This window comes from Pyrus communis, chromosome 9 (assembly GCF_041283825.1).
Source record: "Pyrus communis isolate YQ-2024b chromosome 9, ASM4128382v1, whole genome shotgun sequence".
In the NCBI taxonomy this organism is placed as follows: domain Eukaryota; kingdom Viridiplantae; phylum Streptophyta; class Magnoliopsida; order Rosales; family Rosaceae; genus Pyrus; species Pyrus communis.
In genome coordinates this window covers 6,144,621-6,158,766 of record NC_142573.1, presented here as the reverse complement: position 1 = coordinate 6,158,766, position 14,146 = coordinate 6,144,621, and the positions used below count along the sequence as shown (strand labels likewise).

The 14,146-nt window shown below is 35.6% G+C and overlaps 1 protein-coding gene across 1 annotated transcript; it reads right to left on the bottom strand.

Moving 5' to 3' along the window:
- Nucleotides 1–3,234: 3,234 nt before the first annotated feature.
- LOC137741122 (autophagy-related protein 8d) lies at nucleotides 3,235–5,382 on the bottom strand. The gene is made up of 5 exons (XM_068480924.2): nucleotides 5,256–5,382; nucleotides 4,363–4,418; nucleotides 4,228–4,280; nucleotides 3,800–3,918; nucleotides 3,235–3,663 (listed from the first exon to the last, which is right to left on the bottom strand). The coding sequence occupies exons 1-5, from the start codon at nucleotides 5,290–5,292 to the stop codon at nucleotides 3,569–3,571; spliced, it is 360 nt and encodes a 119-aa protein (XP_068337025.2). The 5' UTR covers nucleotides 5,293–5,382; the 3' UTR covers nucleotides 3,235–3,568.
- Nucleotides 5,383–14,146: the final 8,764 nt, after the last annotated feature.

Sequence of the window (14,146 nt, the reverse complement as noted above, 5' to 3'; positions counted from 1 at the left end):
TTTGTTGTTTATGCATATCAGTAGAAAGAAAAAAAAGGTAAATGTATGGGTTTGGTAGCAGAAAGAAAAAAAAAAAAAAAAAAGTAGCCATGTAAATGTTAGTGGGAAGAGGGGAGTGTGGCAAGGACGCCTCTCTCTCTCTTTCTTTTTTTTTTAAAAAAAAAAAATCAATTACAAATGTTATTTTATAAAATGAATGGGTGTAAAGATAATTTAACATTTTGAATTGAGTTTGAGAGGGTAGTTTAGGTAATAAATTTGGGTTTAAAGAGAGATTAATTCTTTAAGAAAAAACAATATGGATAAAGAGAGTAAGTTAGGTGTAGAAAGAGGTTATATGGGTTCAAATAAAATTTCCCTTTATAATAATACGTATAAGGAGAAGAAATGGAAATTTGAATTAACCCGTTTTATATAATCCCCCAAAATAAATTCTCCTCTCGTCTAAAACCCCATTCTTAGTCCCCACAATTTCAAACGTCAATCTCCTGTTTGCCATCCACATACATCAAAGGTACTTCTCGCCCCCTATTTTCCTGTATGTGATTGAGTTTGTGTATTTTTGTTTGTGGGGATAATGTAGTTTTCTACAGCAAGAGCCAGTCTTTATTTTACTTGAGAGGTTGCAAATTTGTCATCTCATTTGTCGGTTTTCCGTAACTCTTACTCTAGAAAAATTCGCTTTACCAATGGTTATATACAGTAATATGTTTAATCATGTGATCTGTCCATGTTCTGGGCTACTTGGACAATAAAACCCTATGATCTTATTTTCATGACTTTAATTTCCATTTACCATAATGCTTTTATGGTTTTTTTTCATATTAAATTATTTCCACGTAGACTTTTACCATTATGTATCAAAGTGGCCATTTTTATTAGGGTAATGTTAGGGAGACAAAATTTTAGACAAAATTTTATAAACTAAATGACATTGGAGTTGATGATTGGATTGTGACTTAAGCATAAACGTGTTCAATCTTATTGATGACACATCATTTAGTTTGCAATTTTTATCTACAAATTTAGTCTCCCTAACATTACCTTTTTTATTATGTCCTGTAATATTTATAAAAATTCATCCATACTTTCCTGTTAAAAAATAATAATTATGATAGTTGGTACTAAGTATACATGACATATTACAAAGGGTTGTTTCTTAAGTTACATGTGTAAATGAATGAAAAGTTGCGACAGGAGTATTTAAGCTCAGGAAGTCATGGCTGCGACGAACCCGCACCTGAACCACAATACGAATACTATCAAGAACCAGAACAATTTATCAAGAACCAGCTGAACCGTACCAAGAACAAGAGCACGAACAATAACAAGAACAAAGCAAGAGCAAGAAGAGAATGATGAGCAGCCTGCTGGAGAAAATCAGAAAGAGGAAGGTAGGAGCAGCGGCAACGACAAAAAGCATATGAAAAACGCAGCTGCAGCAGCCGCATTAGGACTTGGGAAAGCCAAGGTGGATGCTGAGAAGGCCAAGGAAAAGATCAAGGGTAAAATCAATTGAATCAAAGACAAGTGTCACCGCAAAGACAAGGTCTCCAAGTGACCAAAGTCGCTAGCTTGATGAAGTGAAATTAATTATTAGTTCTCCATTTTGTAAAAATGATAAGATCTAGGATTAAATTCATTTTCTCTGAAGTTTGAATCATGGTTAGATATGACATTGGTATTGTTTCGATTTGTTTAATATTCTGATTTGTTCTTGACCATCTTTATTTTCCGATTTAACCACAAGTTATTTACTCGACTTTCTCAATATCTAAAAATAGCATGAATCTCTCACAAGTTAACTCTCACGATTCACGTATATAATCATTAATAAGCTTCCAATTTTGATTAGTAGAAACGTTGGCACAACAGTCGGTATCTTAAAAATTCTAATAAAGACGTACTTTTAGAGCACCTTCCATCACATTTATTTATTTTTTTTTTTTTTTGGATAAAAACAATAGACTTTCATTTCATAGATAAAAGCATACAAAATAGGAGCAAATGCTTTTTTTAACGGTAAATAGGAGCAAATGCTCAGTCCATTACAAAAAGGACATCCTCAAGGAGGACATCAGATAAATAAAGGGATGTGTGGATAGCACATCCTTATAAAAGCCCGGAGGGGAGTCTAACCAAAGAAAAGGACTAGCATTTTTGAGTGCATAGCGGGCTAGGAGGTGGGTCACACCATTGGCTTGACGACGAACGTAGATATAAGAAGCCCTCAATGATCGATCTCAACAAGATTTTAGAATCCTTAATAACATGACCAATATATGACATGTTGATGGAAGGATCCCGCAAAGCTGAGAGAATTTGAAGCGATATAATCCTAATGTTATTTTCTATATCTAACTCGCAATGTAATTATACAAGAGGTTTTTTCAAGTACCTGATACACAAACTAGCCACTTCACGTGTCATTATATAAGAGTGAGCATATATGTTTTTGTGTTCCTCCACTTGTATTTTGACACATAGAGTATCGACTTGTGTACCAGATACTTAGAAACATCTCTCGTATTTATCTACTTTGTATGTTGATGGTTAAAACCGATTCAAATATATAATGTCATTTTATTCGGTCCTTCATAAATTAGTTTTCCCAATTAATATGAAATATAAGAACCCTTACTTTAATGGGAGATGTAAAATGATCATGTTTTTTTTTTTTTTTAGCCGAAAAACTCTAATTAATGGCAAAATGTAAATTATTCATCTTCGACCTAATATGTAAATAAAAACCTAAATTCACATTCTTTTTTACATCTTTAGGTGATGGGAATTACTAATCTAAGGAGAGAAAATTAAATGACATCTCGAATTTACATTTTTCTCATTAAAGTAGAACTTTCATTCACATTTCCCAAAAATTTAAAAGGGAGTGTAAATGTAATTTTTACATCTCAAATTTGAATTTCCCCTTCTAAAAAGTTTGAGCCAAACTCACAAATAGGAAAATTTTGAGTCTAATATAAGTGAGCTTAATAAATGAGTCATGAGTTTGGTTTATATAACTCTGATACAGAGTGGGGGTAGTGGCTGCTTCTCCTCGTCGTTCCGTTCAATCTGCAAATCCATCTAAGCAACCACACAAATAGATACGCAACACAATTATAACCTAGTTTGATTCCACAAAATTCAAATTATAAATGACCCCTAATTTCCAATTACAAAGCCATCGAAATAAATTGCACCGAAGAAGATAAAGTGAAAGACAGAAGAACAAGGTTTGAATCTCAACTCTATCAATTAGAGTGAGAGTTGATGATGTGTCTTTGAATTGAGGCTTAAACCTGTAAGGGTTGCACTGGCGCCTTGAATTAGATTACATATTGCAAAGGAAAGGCTTTACGCAGCAAATTTGGGATCTACATACGCACACATAAATATATTCATCCAATCACATCCATCTTGCATCTTGAAATAAAAATTATCATCTACTTAATAGAATATAAAAGGTCATTAATCCAAAACCGGAAAACGTGTCTCAGTAAGCACCAAACTTCTCGACTGAAAGATAATTTACATCACTTGTAAATTCTTTTATATTTTTTAATCTTCAGAATGTCCCGAATGTGTTCTCACCGCTGTACAGCATGTAAAGAAAGCCATCTTCATCCTTATTTTCCTCATAAATTGCAGACATTATAGCCGCTGCAACAAAATCAAACAAGAAGTATTGATAAAGTTGATTATACAATAGTAACCTACCATACATATCTGGGAAGGGGGAAAATTGTACTAATCATGCACTGAAGAAAACAGTACAATATAGAGAATTTTATCTCACCTGTTGGTGGCAAAATATTCCTAACAAAAACGAAAATAGCCTTCTCAGGACTGAGCTTGATTCTTTTCCGGACAACGTACACGAACTGGCCAATAGTCAGATCAGCAGGCACCAGGTATCTACATACAAAGAAAACCGGGCACAAATAATTTTTTTGTCAAAATTCCAAAAATTTTGGGAGTATGAGGACCCTATAGATCCAAATAATTTTCAAAATCTAACTTCATGGCTACAAAAATCTACCAAAGGTGTAAGGAAACGATCACCTACGTGGACTAATTAGAGCGTAAAAACATCAAGGCAACAAATAAAATTGGCACAATTCATATGATATCCAGACTCCAAATATGTCACAGATAGAAGCAAAGAAAAAAGTGGTTGTCAAAATGTACGTCAGATGAATATATAAATATTAGGAAACAACTCACTTTTTCTTGTCAATTTCAGGCACATCACTCTTCTCAGCCCTCTCCACAACCACCTGCAGCGGGCAATGAATTACAGAACAAAAATAGAAGAGAAACAAAAACAACTACTGCAATGGAAAGAAATAACAAACATACTGGAATTCTGTCAGGATACTTCTCTCTTATACGAGCAGCTTCGGCTTGTCTCTTTTCTGGCATGTACAAAGACACACAATTTGAACTTCAATACAGATTGTTGACAGAAAAAAAAAAAAAAAAAAAGAGCAATTTATATAGCAGGGTACTCCGCAACCGTGCCAATAACCCTAAAAAGAACTTCAACACAGATTCTTTGTCATATGTATTAATGAGTATAATAAGTACTCATGATCTGGAACTTAGAATAGGTACGCTATAAAAATCATCTAGTCAATCGTTCTTCCGTAAGTACGCTATATAAATTACATATACCTTTAAATAAGAAACAAACAATTCTAATTTTGCTATTCGACTTCTCAGGAACCAAAGATTTAGTGACAATGGTTTTTCTACAATAGAACTCGTAACGGTGTGCCACATTGTGTTTGTCAACAGTTTCTCAGACATGAATCGTATAACAAAAGTAATAGGCACAAGAACCAAATTAACCGCTGAAAGGGTTTTTGGCCTTCTGCTGTAGGTTTCAAGGTTTCGTATGACCAGTCTAATATTCAGCACGGCAAAAGCACCTAGATAACTTATATTAATATTTTCTTAACGTTATTAGAACGCCACCAAAAGAATATGAAAGGACTGAATATAAAACATGGATGGAAAAATTAAGACTTTCAAAAGATTTATGCAGAATATTACACAGAAGACGAGCAGTCAAATAACCCGTAATGTTATGAACATAGCTAGGGTTCCTGACGACCAAAAGAAGAATTCTAAAACTCCCACCAAAAAAGAAAAAGGGAACAATTCTGAACCTAATAAAAACGCATACAAGAAAAATCAAAATAATAAAACGTAATGGTTGTGAAATTTTTTTTGTAAATTGAAATACCTACCGAGAGGGTGCTTCATCTTGAACGCGCTTTTGGCCATGGAAACTCTTCTCTGAAACCCTCAAATATAGACGAACAATAGAATAAAAGGTGAAGGAGGGGTTTAAATAAGTAGGCGATCAATAATATAATTTGAAACAGAGATAGAGAGAGATAGTGTGTCTATATATATATATATATATATATATATATATATATATATAAAATACAAATTAAAAAGGGAGAAAATTACCAATTGCCCCCTCGTAAGCTTGTGTTACAAGTTAACAAAGTAATTTGGCACATGCATAGCATGTGATGTAGTATATTGTTGCAGAGGTTAGGTGATAAATAGGAAGAGAGTAGCAGTGAGAGAAAAAGATGATAGAATGGAATTTTATAAATAATTTTGATTAATCAAATGTTTTATCTTTATTATATTAACTTTTAGTTCTTTTATGCCAATAGGAGCATAATCGACATTTTATCATAGATGGTTGACAAAGAACCTTATTTTTATCAATAGGTATGTTGTTAAGTTTTATAGTAATTTACCCCCCTCATTCAAGTATTTTTCTCTCCTACTTTAAATAACAAGAATTTTGGTAAATAGGAGATTAAGCAATTTTAGATTTTTAAAGAAGTAAAATATAGGACGCGGAATGTCCACCCTCACAAAAGATCATGTCCAGTTAAGGGTTATAGGCCACATTTAGTTTTAAAACTTACAAAATCACTTTTCAACCAGAGCTAAAGAGAATCAGGTTGAGTTTGGCCTAAGGCACGCAACATGTAGTCTTTAAGCAGGCTAAGTTTGTCTCAAAAAAGTAATAAAATATGAAGGAAAATAAAATATAGTCTTGTGTGATTGGAGATGAATAAATTTAGCCCTAAAGTAGTCTTTAAAGTATTTATTTTTAGAGGACTAAAACATAACCACATAGCCAAGGGCTATGTTTAGCCCTCAAAGACTGAAAATGACAGTACTATTCTAATTTCAAATCCTCCACCTAATGGAGTTTGGAGTAGGAATATCGTTTGTTTAAAAAAAATTACCATTCTAATTAAAAAGACAAAAAAAATACACGTTTAAATTACCTACACATATTACAAGCGGCTAGCTTAATTGATTAAGAGCTTTCATTCCTGACGCACACAACGAAAAATAAAAAAGTAGGCAATAGTTACCCCACAATGGTGACTAATGCATTAAAATGTATATAAATATTTTTTTTTTATCAAATTTTTGTCACCATTTTCTCATTGACAACATCATTATTACCCTAGTAATAGCTACCAAAATAGTTACTAATTAGGGTAGCTATTGCTCACTTTTCTTGCAGTGACGGTTTTACCTCAAGCAATCTCATGACAACCAAAACTGTATTCATAATAATGGGATGCATTTCCGGCAATATTTGCTTTGCTAATTACACTTACATAATTACATTACACCTAACAATTGCTATACTGAGACAATGATCTACGTCACATTGTTCTTGAACTCCAACTTCTCCGTCGTCATAAACGATGAAAATGTATGTTAGGACAGAAAGATTACACATCGAGATAGGATCAGTTTCGTTTAGATATGTCAATCATTTCTCGTCACAATCTGGATCTTATAATAATGACAATACACATCTCACCTGCATCTTATCAAAGTCCATATACTCATTTGGAACATTTCATATTCGGACTCATACACACTCCAAATGACATAAACCCATTACGAGAAATATGTAAGGAAAGAAAAATAAGTAAGCAATTTAGTTTTCCTTTTCTTTTCTTTTTTTAAGAAACCTTGGCAATACCAAAAAAAAAAAAAAAAAAAGGGATAAAAATACATGAAAAAGAAAGGGAGACATAAACCTTATCCCTCTAGAAATAAAAACAAAAAAGATACAAGGAAAAGAGAGGGGAAAAATGAAACTTAACCACTCTAAAAAGTTCAAAAAAAAAAACCCCCCTCTAAAAGGTCTAAACCTGCAAAAAAAGTTGAACAACACCACTAGAAAACAAATAAAAAAGTTAGACAAACTCCAGCCGCCGATCCCTTGCTTTGCCTTGGGACCGGTGGCAGCCTCTCCTCCCTCATTCTAGCACCCCCCCCTCCTCCTAGCCTCTTCCCTACTTGCTTCCTACCTAATCCCCCTGGACGTCCACGCCTCCGTGGTGCTGCACATCACCTTTTTCTCCCCTCCCTTTATCGGCGACCATTCTTTCCGGCTTAGATGCAGGCCTTGGTTTCCATTTCTCTAGATTTATTCTAGTACAAGGCTTTTCCCCTGTTTTTTGGGACTAGATCTGCGGGTTTGGGCTAGTGATTTTTTGTTGTTGGAGAGTCAAATCCCCCCCTATGGCTTGATTTTCTATGTTATGTGGTCCTTCTCAACTGTTTAGTGGTGGCTCCGCCTTCCCCTGGCAGCCTTGACTCTTGGGTGCAGCGAACTGACACTAGTTGCAGGTGGTGATGGGTCAATGGTGTGAAATCTTGTTCCCGGATTTCACTGTTATAATCTACGTATTTGTATTATTGAGATTTTATATTAACTTATTTGAAATTAGATTTCAATTAAACTAGTAACGAGAAATGAAATTTGGAAAATTATTATTTACTCGTTGACCTTTTGAAGTGACAAGTAATGTTTTCGAATAGATCTCGAACCCACGAATGCATAGGCAAAAGCCGTTTGCAAGTCCGAATTATAACGGTATAGCTACGGACATTTGAAATTGTGAACTATAGATTGTGGGAAATATTTAATTCTCACATGTGGGTTAAAGGTTAAGTTAGTTTAATAAAAAGGGAACCAATCAGATTTTTAAGGAGGGGAAGGAGTGACCAATAGGGGAGAAGAGAAAGGAGGGGAAAGGAGAGACCCGAAATGGGTCATTTTTAAACCGCAAACCACCATTTTTGACCCGGTCATATCTCCTCCATCCGACTTCCGTTTTGGGTGATCTTGGTGTCCATGGAAAGCTCTTAATGAGCCCTACACCTTTGTAATGTTAGATTTCCTAATTTCTTTCCCATTTTTCTAGTTCGAAGCCACAAACCCATGGGTGTTCCGTCGACTTTATCCCTTTTTTCGGTGGCTCCAGCAAGTTTCACCATCCATGACCACCACCAAAAGACTCCCCTCAACCCCAGGAACAACGCCCAAGCAATGTTGGAGACGTCGGAGTTCAATTGGAAGCCGAATTTGAAGCACACCCACCTTAGGATTCTGGCGGTTCGTGGCCAGTTTGGGGTGTTTTCCGGAAAAATTGGCCTTGGCCGCAGGTATAAAGTTTACTCTAATTATTGAGATCTTCATTCCTATAAAATTTGGTAATTTTTGGAAATAGTTGGATTTTTTCCGGCGAGTCGGGGCGGCCGACCGCCACCCACTGCGGCGCGTGGCCAGGGGGCCGTCGATGTCATTCTTAGGCTAAATTAGATGCCTTAAGCTCATTTTTGGTAATTGTATGATATAAGTTGATGGTTGGAACCCAAATTTTCGACGATACGTTAACTGGTAAAAGTGTGAATCGACGATCCGACCATTGGATCGTCACCAAACCTTAATGCTTGATAGAACTTAATATTTGTGGATCATAGAAACTTACGGATCAGGAATCCGATGTACAGATCGGGAATCCGACGTATGGATCTTCCCTAATTGGATTTGTAAGTTTGTAAAATAAAATGTCGACCGCCACTAGAATTGGTGATTGGCGAAGATTCGATCGTCGGATCACGATGAAATTTTAGTATGTTGTTTTAGGAACATAATGTGACTGTGGGAAGTTATTGATCCAAAATCCGATCTACGGACCTTCAGTATCAAATTACGCGGAGTTGTGGACCCTAGTGTTGACCGAGAGTTGACTTGTGGTCAACCCATCTCGGAGCGTTCTAAATATTAAAATTAGTACTACGGGACTAATTGAAAGTTAGTGGGTCTATTTTGGTAAGATAGCGACTTGAATATATGAAATATGATTATTATCTTAATTTCTTATATTAGTATCATTTGTGAATATGAATTGGTCTTATAAATATGATTTCTATTGAAATGTGAAATTTATATATTTAACCATAGACCTATGCTAATTAAATATGATTTGGCTTGTGTAGTGATGATGTTTGTGATATATATGTGTTTAATTAACTTTTTAATAATGTGAATGAAAATTATGATGAATGTTATGATAATTATGGGATCTAAATATTGTTTGATAATTATTTGGATATGATTGCCAACTGATTACCTATTTGAACTTGGCACCATTACGTAGCATGAGGTGGAGATGAAAGTCAGGAGATGAGTTAGGTACTTTAGTAGATCTTTAGTAGAAATAGTAATTGAGGGAATTCCTTGTGTTGTGCTTCATATGACTAGATGCTGGTTGATATGTGGAATCAATAGCAGGTATATGTATAATTATGTTTAATGTGTGATGATGAGATTGCACCACATAGTTATGGTACATGGATGGTCCTGCTGGGTTTATCCGTGATGGGGGACCATATGTATTCAGGGGTGATCATGCTTGGTATATCCGCTATAGGTGATCACTGCATGCACGACGAGTTTATGCCTATGGTTTTGCTTGGTTTATCCGTGATGGAGGACCATACGCATTCTAGAGGTGATGACGATTGGTTGTACATGGTACATTTTTAGGCGATCATATTTGGTTTGGTTCCGTTGAGTGGTCCGGAACCCGAGGTTGTTGAATTTCATGGGATGGCCTAAAATTCCATTGCTTGGAGAAGTAGGCTTGGCCTAATTATGTAACTCTAGCCTTAGTTATTTATATATATTTGTGTCAATGGTTTCGAGAGTCTTGTAATTGAGCTAGAAAAGATGTTGGACGTCTGAGTGACTCCTTCGGGATTTTGATGATTCGATTATGATTTCATAAGGTATGAATTTAGAAGATATGAGAATGATTGTTTTACTTTGATCAAATTAATTAATTAATGCGGCTAGAGGATGGTTTTGTGTTAGTCGGCTATTAAATATGATGTGCCTTGTGAATTGCGATGTCATGATGAGACATAATGATTTATATGTTGGATGGGAGAGATATCATGTTTTCATGGGGATTGGTTATGTAGCTGAGTCCAGGAATTACATGTTGTCATGTTATATTGAATGATTGAGGAATGCTATGCTTTTCTGCTTGAACTTAGTGGGATAAACGTCAGATTTTGTGAATGGTGAACTACGAATGGCTTGATCCCTATTGATGGTACATAGGCAATCTACCGAGGAGGTTAGATGCAGCCATAAGGTAAACGAAAGATTTCTTTGCAATTTGATTCTCGAATTGTGATTGCCATATTCCTGAGATGGGGTATGTGAGTTATACGAGTTTTTGGGTGACGTCACGTGTTGATCCTGGACGTATGTCGGGATCGGGGCGTGACAAATGGATTGGTTTTAATTATTTTAGTTTATCTTCATTATGTTAGTTTAGTCATGGTCTTCTTATAAAATTGCTCTCTAGGGTTCCTAGGTCTTCTTAGGTTTCACTAGGAGAAGTGACTGCTTCGTCTATGGCGAGAAGCGACTGCTTCGTCTATGGCGATGGCGCCGAGTTACCTTGATTCTGTGTTCGTAGTTCTACGGGCATAGGTCTCCTACTGATACTATGTGGATGTTGGTCCAACTAATCCAATTTGTTGGAGACATTCTCTGCCGGTGGTTTAGACTGAGTTGCAGCATATGGAAAAGACTATGGAAGAAATGGTCGAAAGCTTTGCCGCACGGTTGGTGCTCACTACACAAAATGGTCGAAAGCTTTGTAACCAATCAGTTTAGTGGGTTGAAGACCCCCTGAGTTGCATATTTTGTTCGAAGATAGTTCAGAATTTGTTTATGTATTGACATTTGAGGATAGGTCCTTTATGTTGTGCGGGACACTCTTTTTCTCTGGACCAGAGTGAAATTTCCGGCAAGGTTTTATCGAGACCCAATATGCACACTATTCTCAGTTTGTTTGTATTCTGAATTTGCTAGCAATGAATTATCGTACTTCTCTCCAGAAAAAAAAAAAAAAAAAAAACATAATCGAAAAACAAAGCAACACAAATTAGTTATCAACATAAATTCTACCAAATTTCAAGACTTTATTGGGATTCTTTCGGAGTTTTAATCGATCCCTCCTCTTACCATAAAGGCCCCCAACTATCGTATCACAAATGGATGTGGAATACTATGTTTAACTGCATCAAGACACTGTCACTTAATCACAATATCTCAATCTTAAAATGACAGCACATGACATATTTCACATTTTTTAACGCTTCTCGTCGCATCTTATGAAAATTCTCATATGAATTAAAGTACAATGTCATCCACACTCTAATTGACAAAACCGCGTAACAAGAAACAAGCAAAACATATATAATACGTATTATATTTCTTTCTTTTCTCCGTGATGTTAGAGATATAGAGATGATAAAAAGATAAGGAATATAGAACCAGTTATATACATAATCCCCATTCAAGTTTAGCAAGTGCAACAACGTATAACATTCTCATCAATCTTCTGGTGTTTAAGTCTCATTAGTCAATATTAATTTATTTCTTTTAATAAACCTGACAGGTCCAAATCAAAAGATTATTCGTGTGGTAGTATGACACATTAGACGCGTTAATTGTTATATTACATGACTAAATTTCGGTATTCTACAATAACTTTTCGCACAACTCGTCTCATCAATCTTTTGGTAAGTCCCTTGCTTGCAAAATTACCCATAAAACTTTTGTAAATTGTGGACAACTTCTTTCCATCTCTGACCTCTCACCTACACAATATAGCAAACGAGGTCTGATGCTAACCGAGTACCTTATCATCAAGTACTGGGTTTCCATTTCCAAACGCCAAAGCCGAACGGTCCTTCACCAAAATGAGGGCACGAATTGACAATTAGAATTAGGGTTTCAAATTTCAACTTTCAATGCTGCAACCTAAACGTAAAACGTATGGCATCATTGGCAGGTCACATGTATATAGGACACAACTCTACTACCTAGCTAGTGCCCACAAAGTTAATCAATGCCCCCATATTGAAGAGACCTCTAAAAACACTCGAAGAAAAATATGCAGTGGTAGCGGTGAAAGAGTTTTTGAATTGAATAAGAAAAAACCTACGAGGCGAAAACCAAACCAAACCAAACCATTCCGAAAAAAAACAAAGGTTCTATCTATTCGATACAAAATAACATAAATGCGGATTGAACAGAACGAACATCTCTTCTTCCCCTACTCCATTATCCATAAATGCTCACATTAAAAGCCCCAGGTTTGTGTCCGTGAACCTGTTTTTATTTTTTATTTTTTGCTTTCTTTTTCTTCAAAGATTCTTGTACCTTATTCAAAATTAATATTCCCAACTTCCTTTGTTGCAAGGTGGTTGGAAATTTTAATGCAACTTCTTCAATGCTACCATCACCAGTAACTAGTAGCCATCTCTCTTTGTTGGGCATTACCTTCTTAAAGAGACATACATTCATCTCTCTCTCTCTCTCTCTCTCTCTAACTCTTTCCGCTCAGATCTGCCTTATTAATATGTTTAAGTTGTTCTCTCCGCCCATTGCCCCATTTCCAAATTGCCTCCTTTCTTCTCCTTTCAAATATCTCTGTCAGTTCTTGTTCCAAGCTCGTATCAATTTCCAAAACCCAATTTTTGTTCTTTATTTGTTTTATTTCAACACAAATTTAACACTTTATTTTGTTGGTTTTGTAATGCATAATGTAAGTTCATATCGTTTTTGCTTCCAATCTTTTTCTTGGGGAAGTGATTGTCGCTTTCGTTTCTTGTTCTATACTCAGCCCTTTTTTCTACGGAACCAAAACAAGGTGAAGAGTGCATAAGGAGAAAACATAAGTGCGAAAATCATTACCCTTTCGTTTTCACTTTGTGTTTTGTTTTGTGTAAAGATGAAACGGGTTTGTTTGTATTGTAGCCTATTTTGTGAACAGATTCATGGAATGGAAGGCAAAGAAAGAGAAGGATTGGATTGGGATCAGTTTGAACGGGATATTGGTCCGGTTCAATAAGAAAACAGTGCTCTAAAAGTGCTTGAGCTCTGCTTTTTGATTGAGCCGTGCCAATATCACGTGCCACTGTTCCTTTTTATCATATATTCTACCGTTTGCCCTAATCCCAATGTAAAGGTATACACTTTATCATTTCTATTTTGTTTGTTTTCAGTATTCATCTTGACATAAATTAGGGTTATTCTTGAACTTTGCTCAACAAAAGTTTCTGCAAGTTCTAAGCTTGTTAATTCACTATAAGACGCTGTACTTTCTTTGGAAATTCCCCAATGCAGGGGAACTGTTGAGATAGTCATGGAATGTTAGTGGTCGGTCGAATGGTTGTGTTGTGTCGATTGATCAGCTAGTCTCATTCTCCAAGAGTTATATTGCATTTGAAGAAGAGGGTTGTTATTTGCGTTCTAAAAATGTAATCATGCACTATTTTGTGTGTTTTTACAAAATTAGACTACAGAATGATGTTTTTAAAGTACTGACAACAGTTCCTTAAGAAAAAAACGAGACTTTCTTTCATTGCTAATATTTTCTCACTGGCTTACTGGCCTGCAGCAACTCTCAGAAATTTGAGTGTTGGTATTAGAACAAATGCTTGACCACTTTATTGTATGTAGGCAAATTTTGTTGGGTTCCTCTCATACCTTTAACCAAAAGAATTCAATTGTAAATAAAGGGCGACTCCAAGTCAATAAGGTTCTTAGCTTTGCGATGATCGAGGGAGATGGGAACGTTTATCGTGCACAACCATTCAATTGTATTTTGATATAATGAATTTTGGATGAGTTGCCATTTTCTCCATAGGTCAATGTGCATGAGAAAGCCTATATACGTACACACACATACATATCCTTAAAACC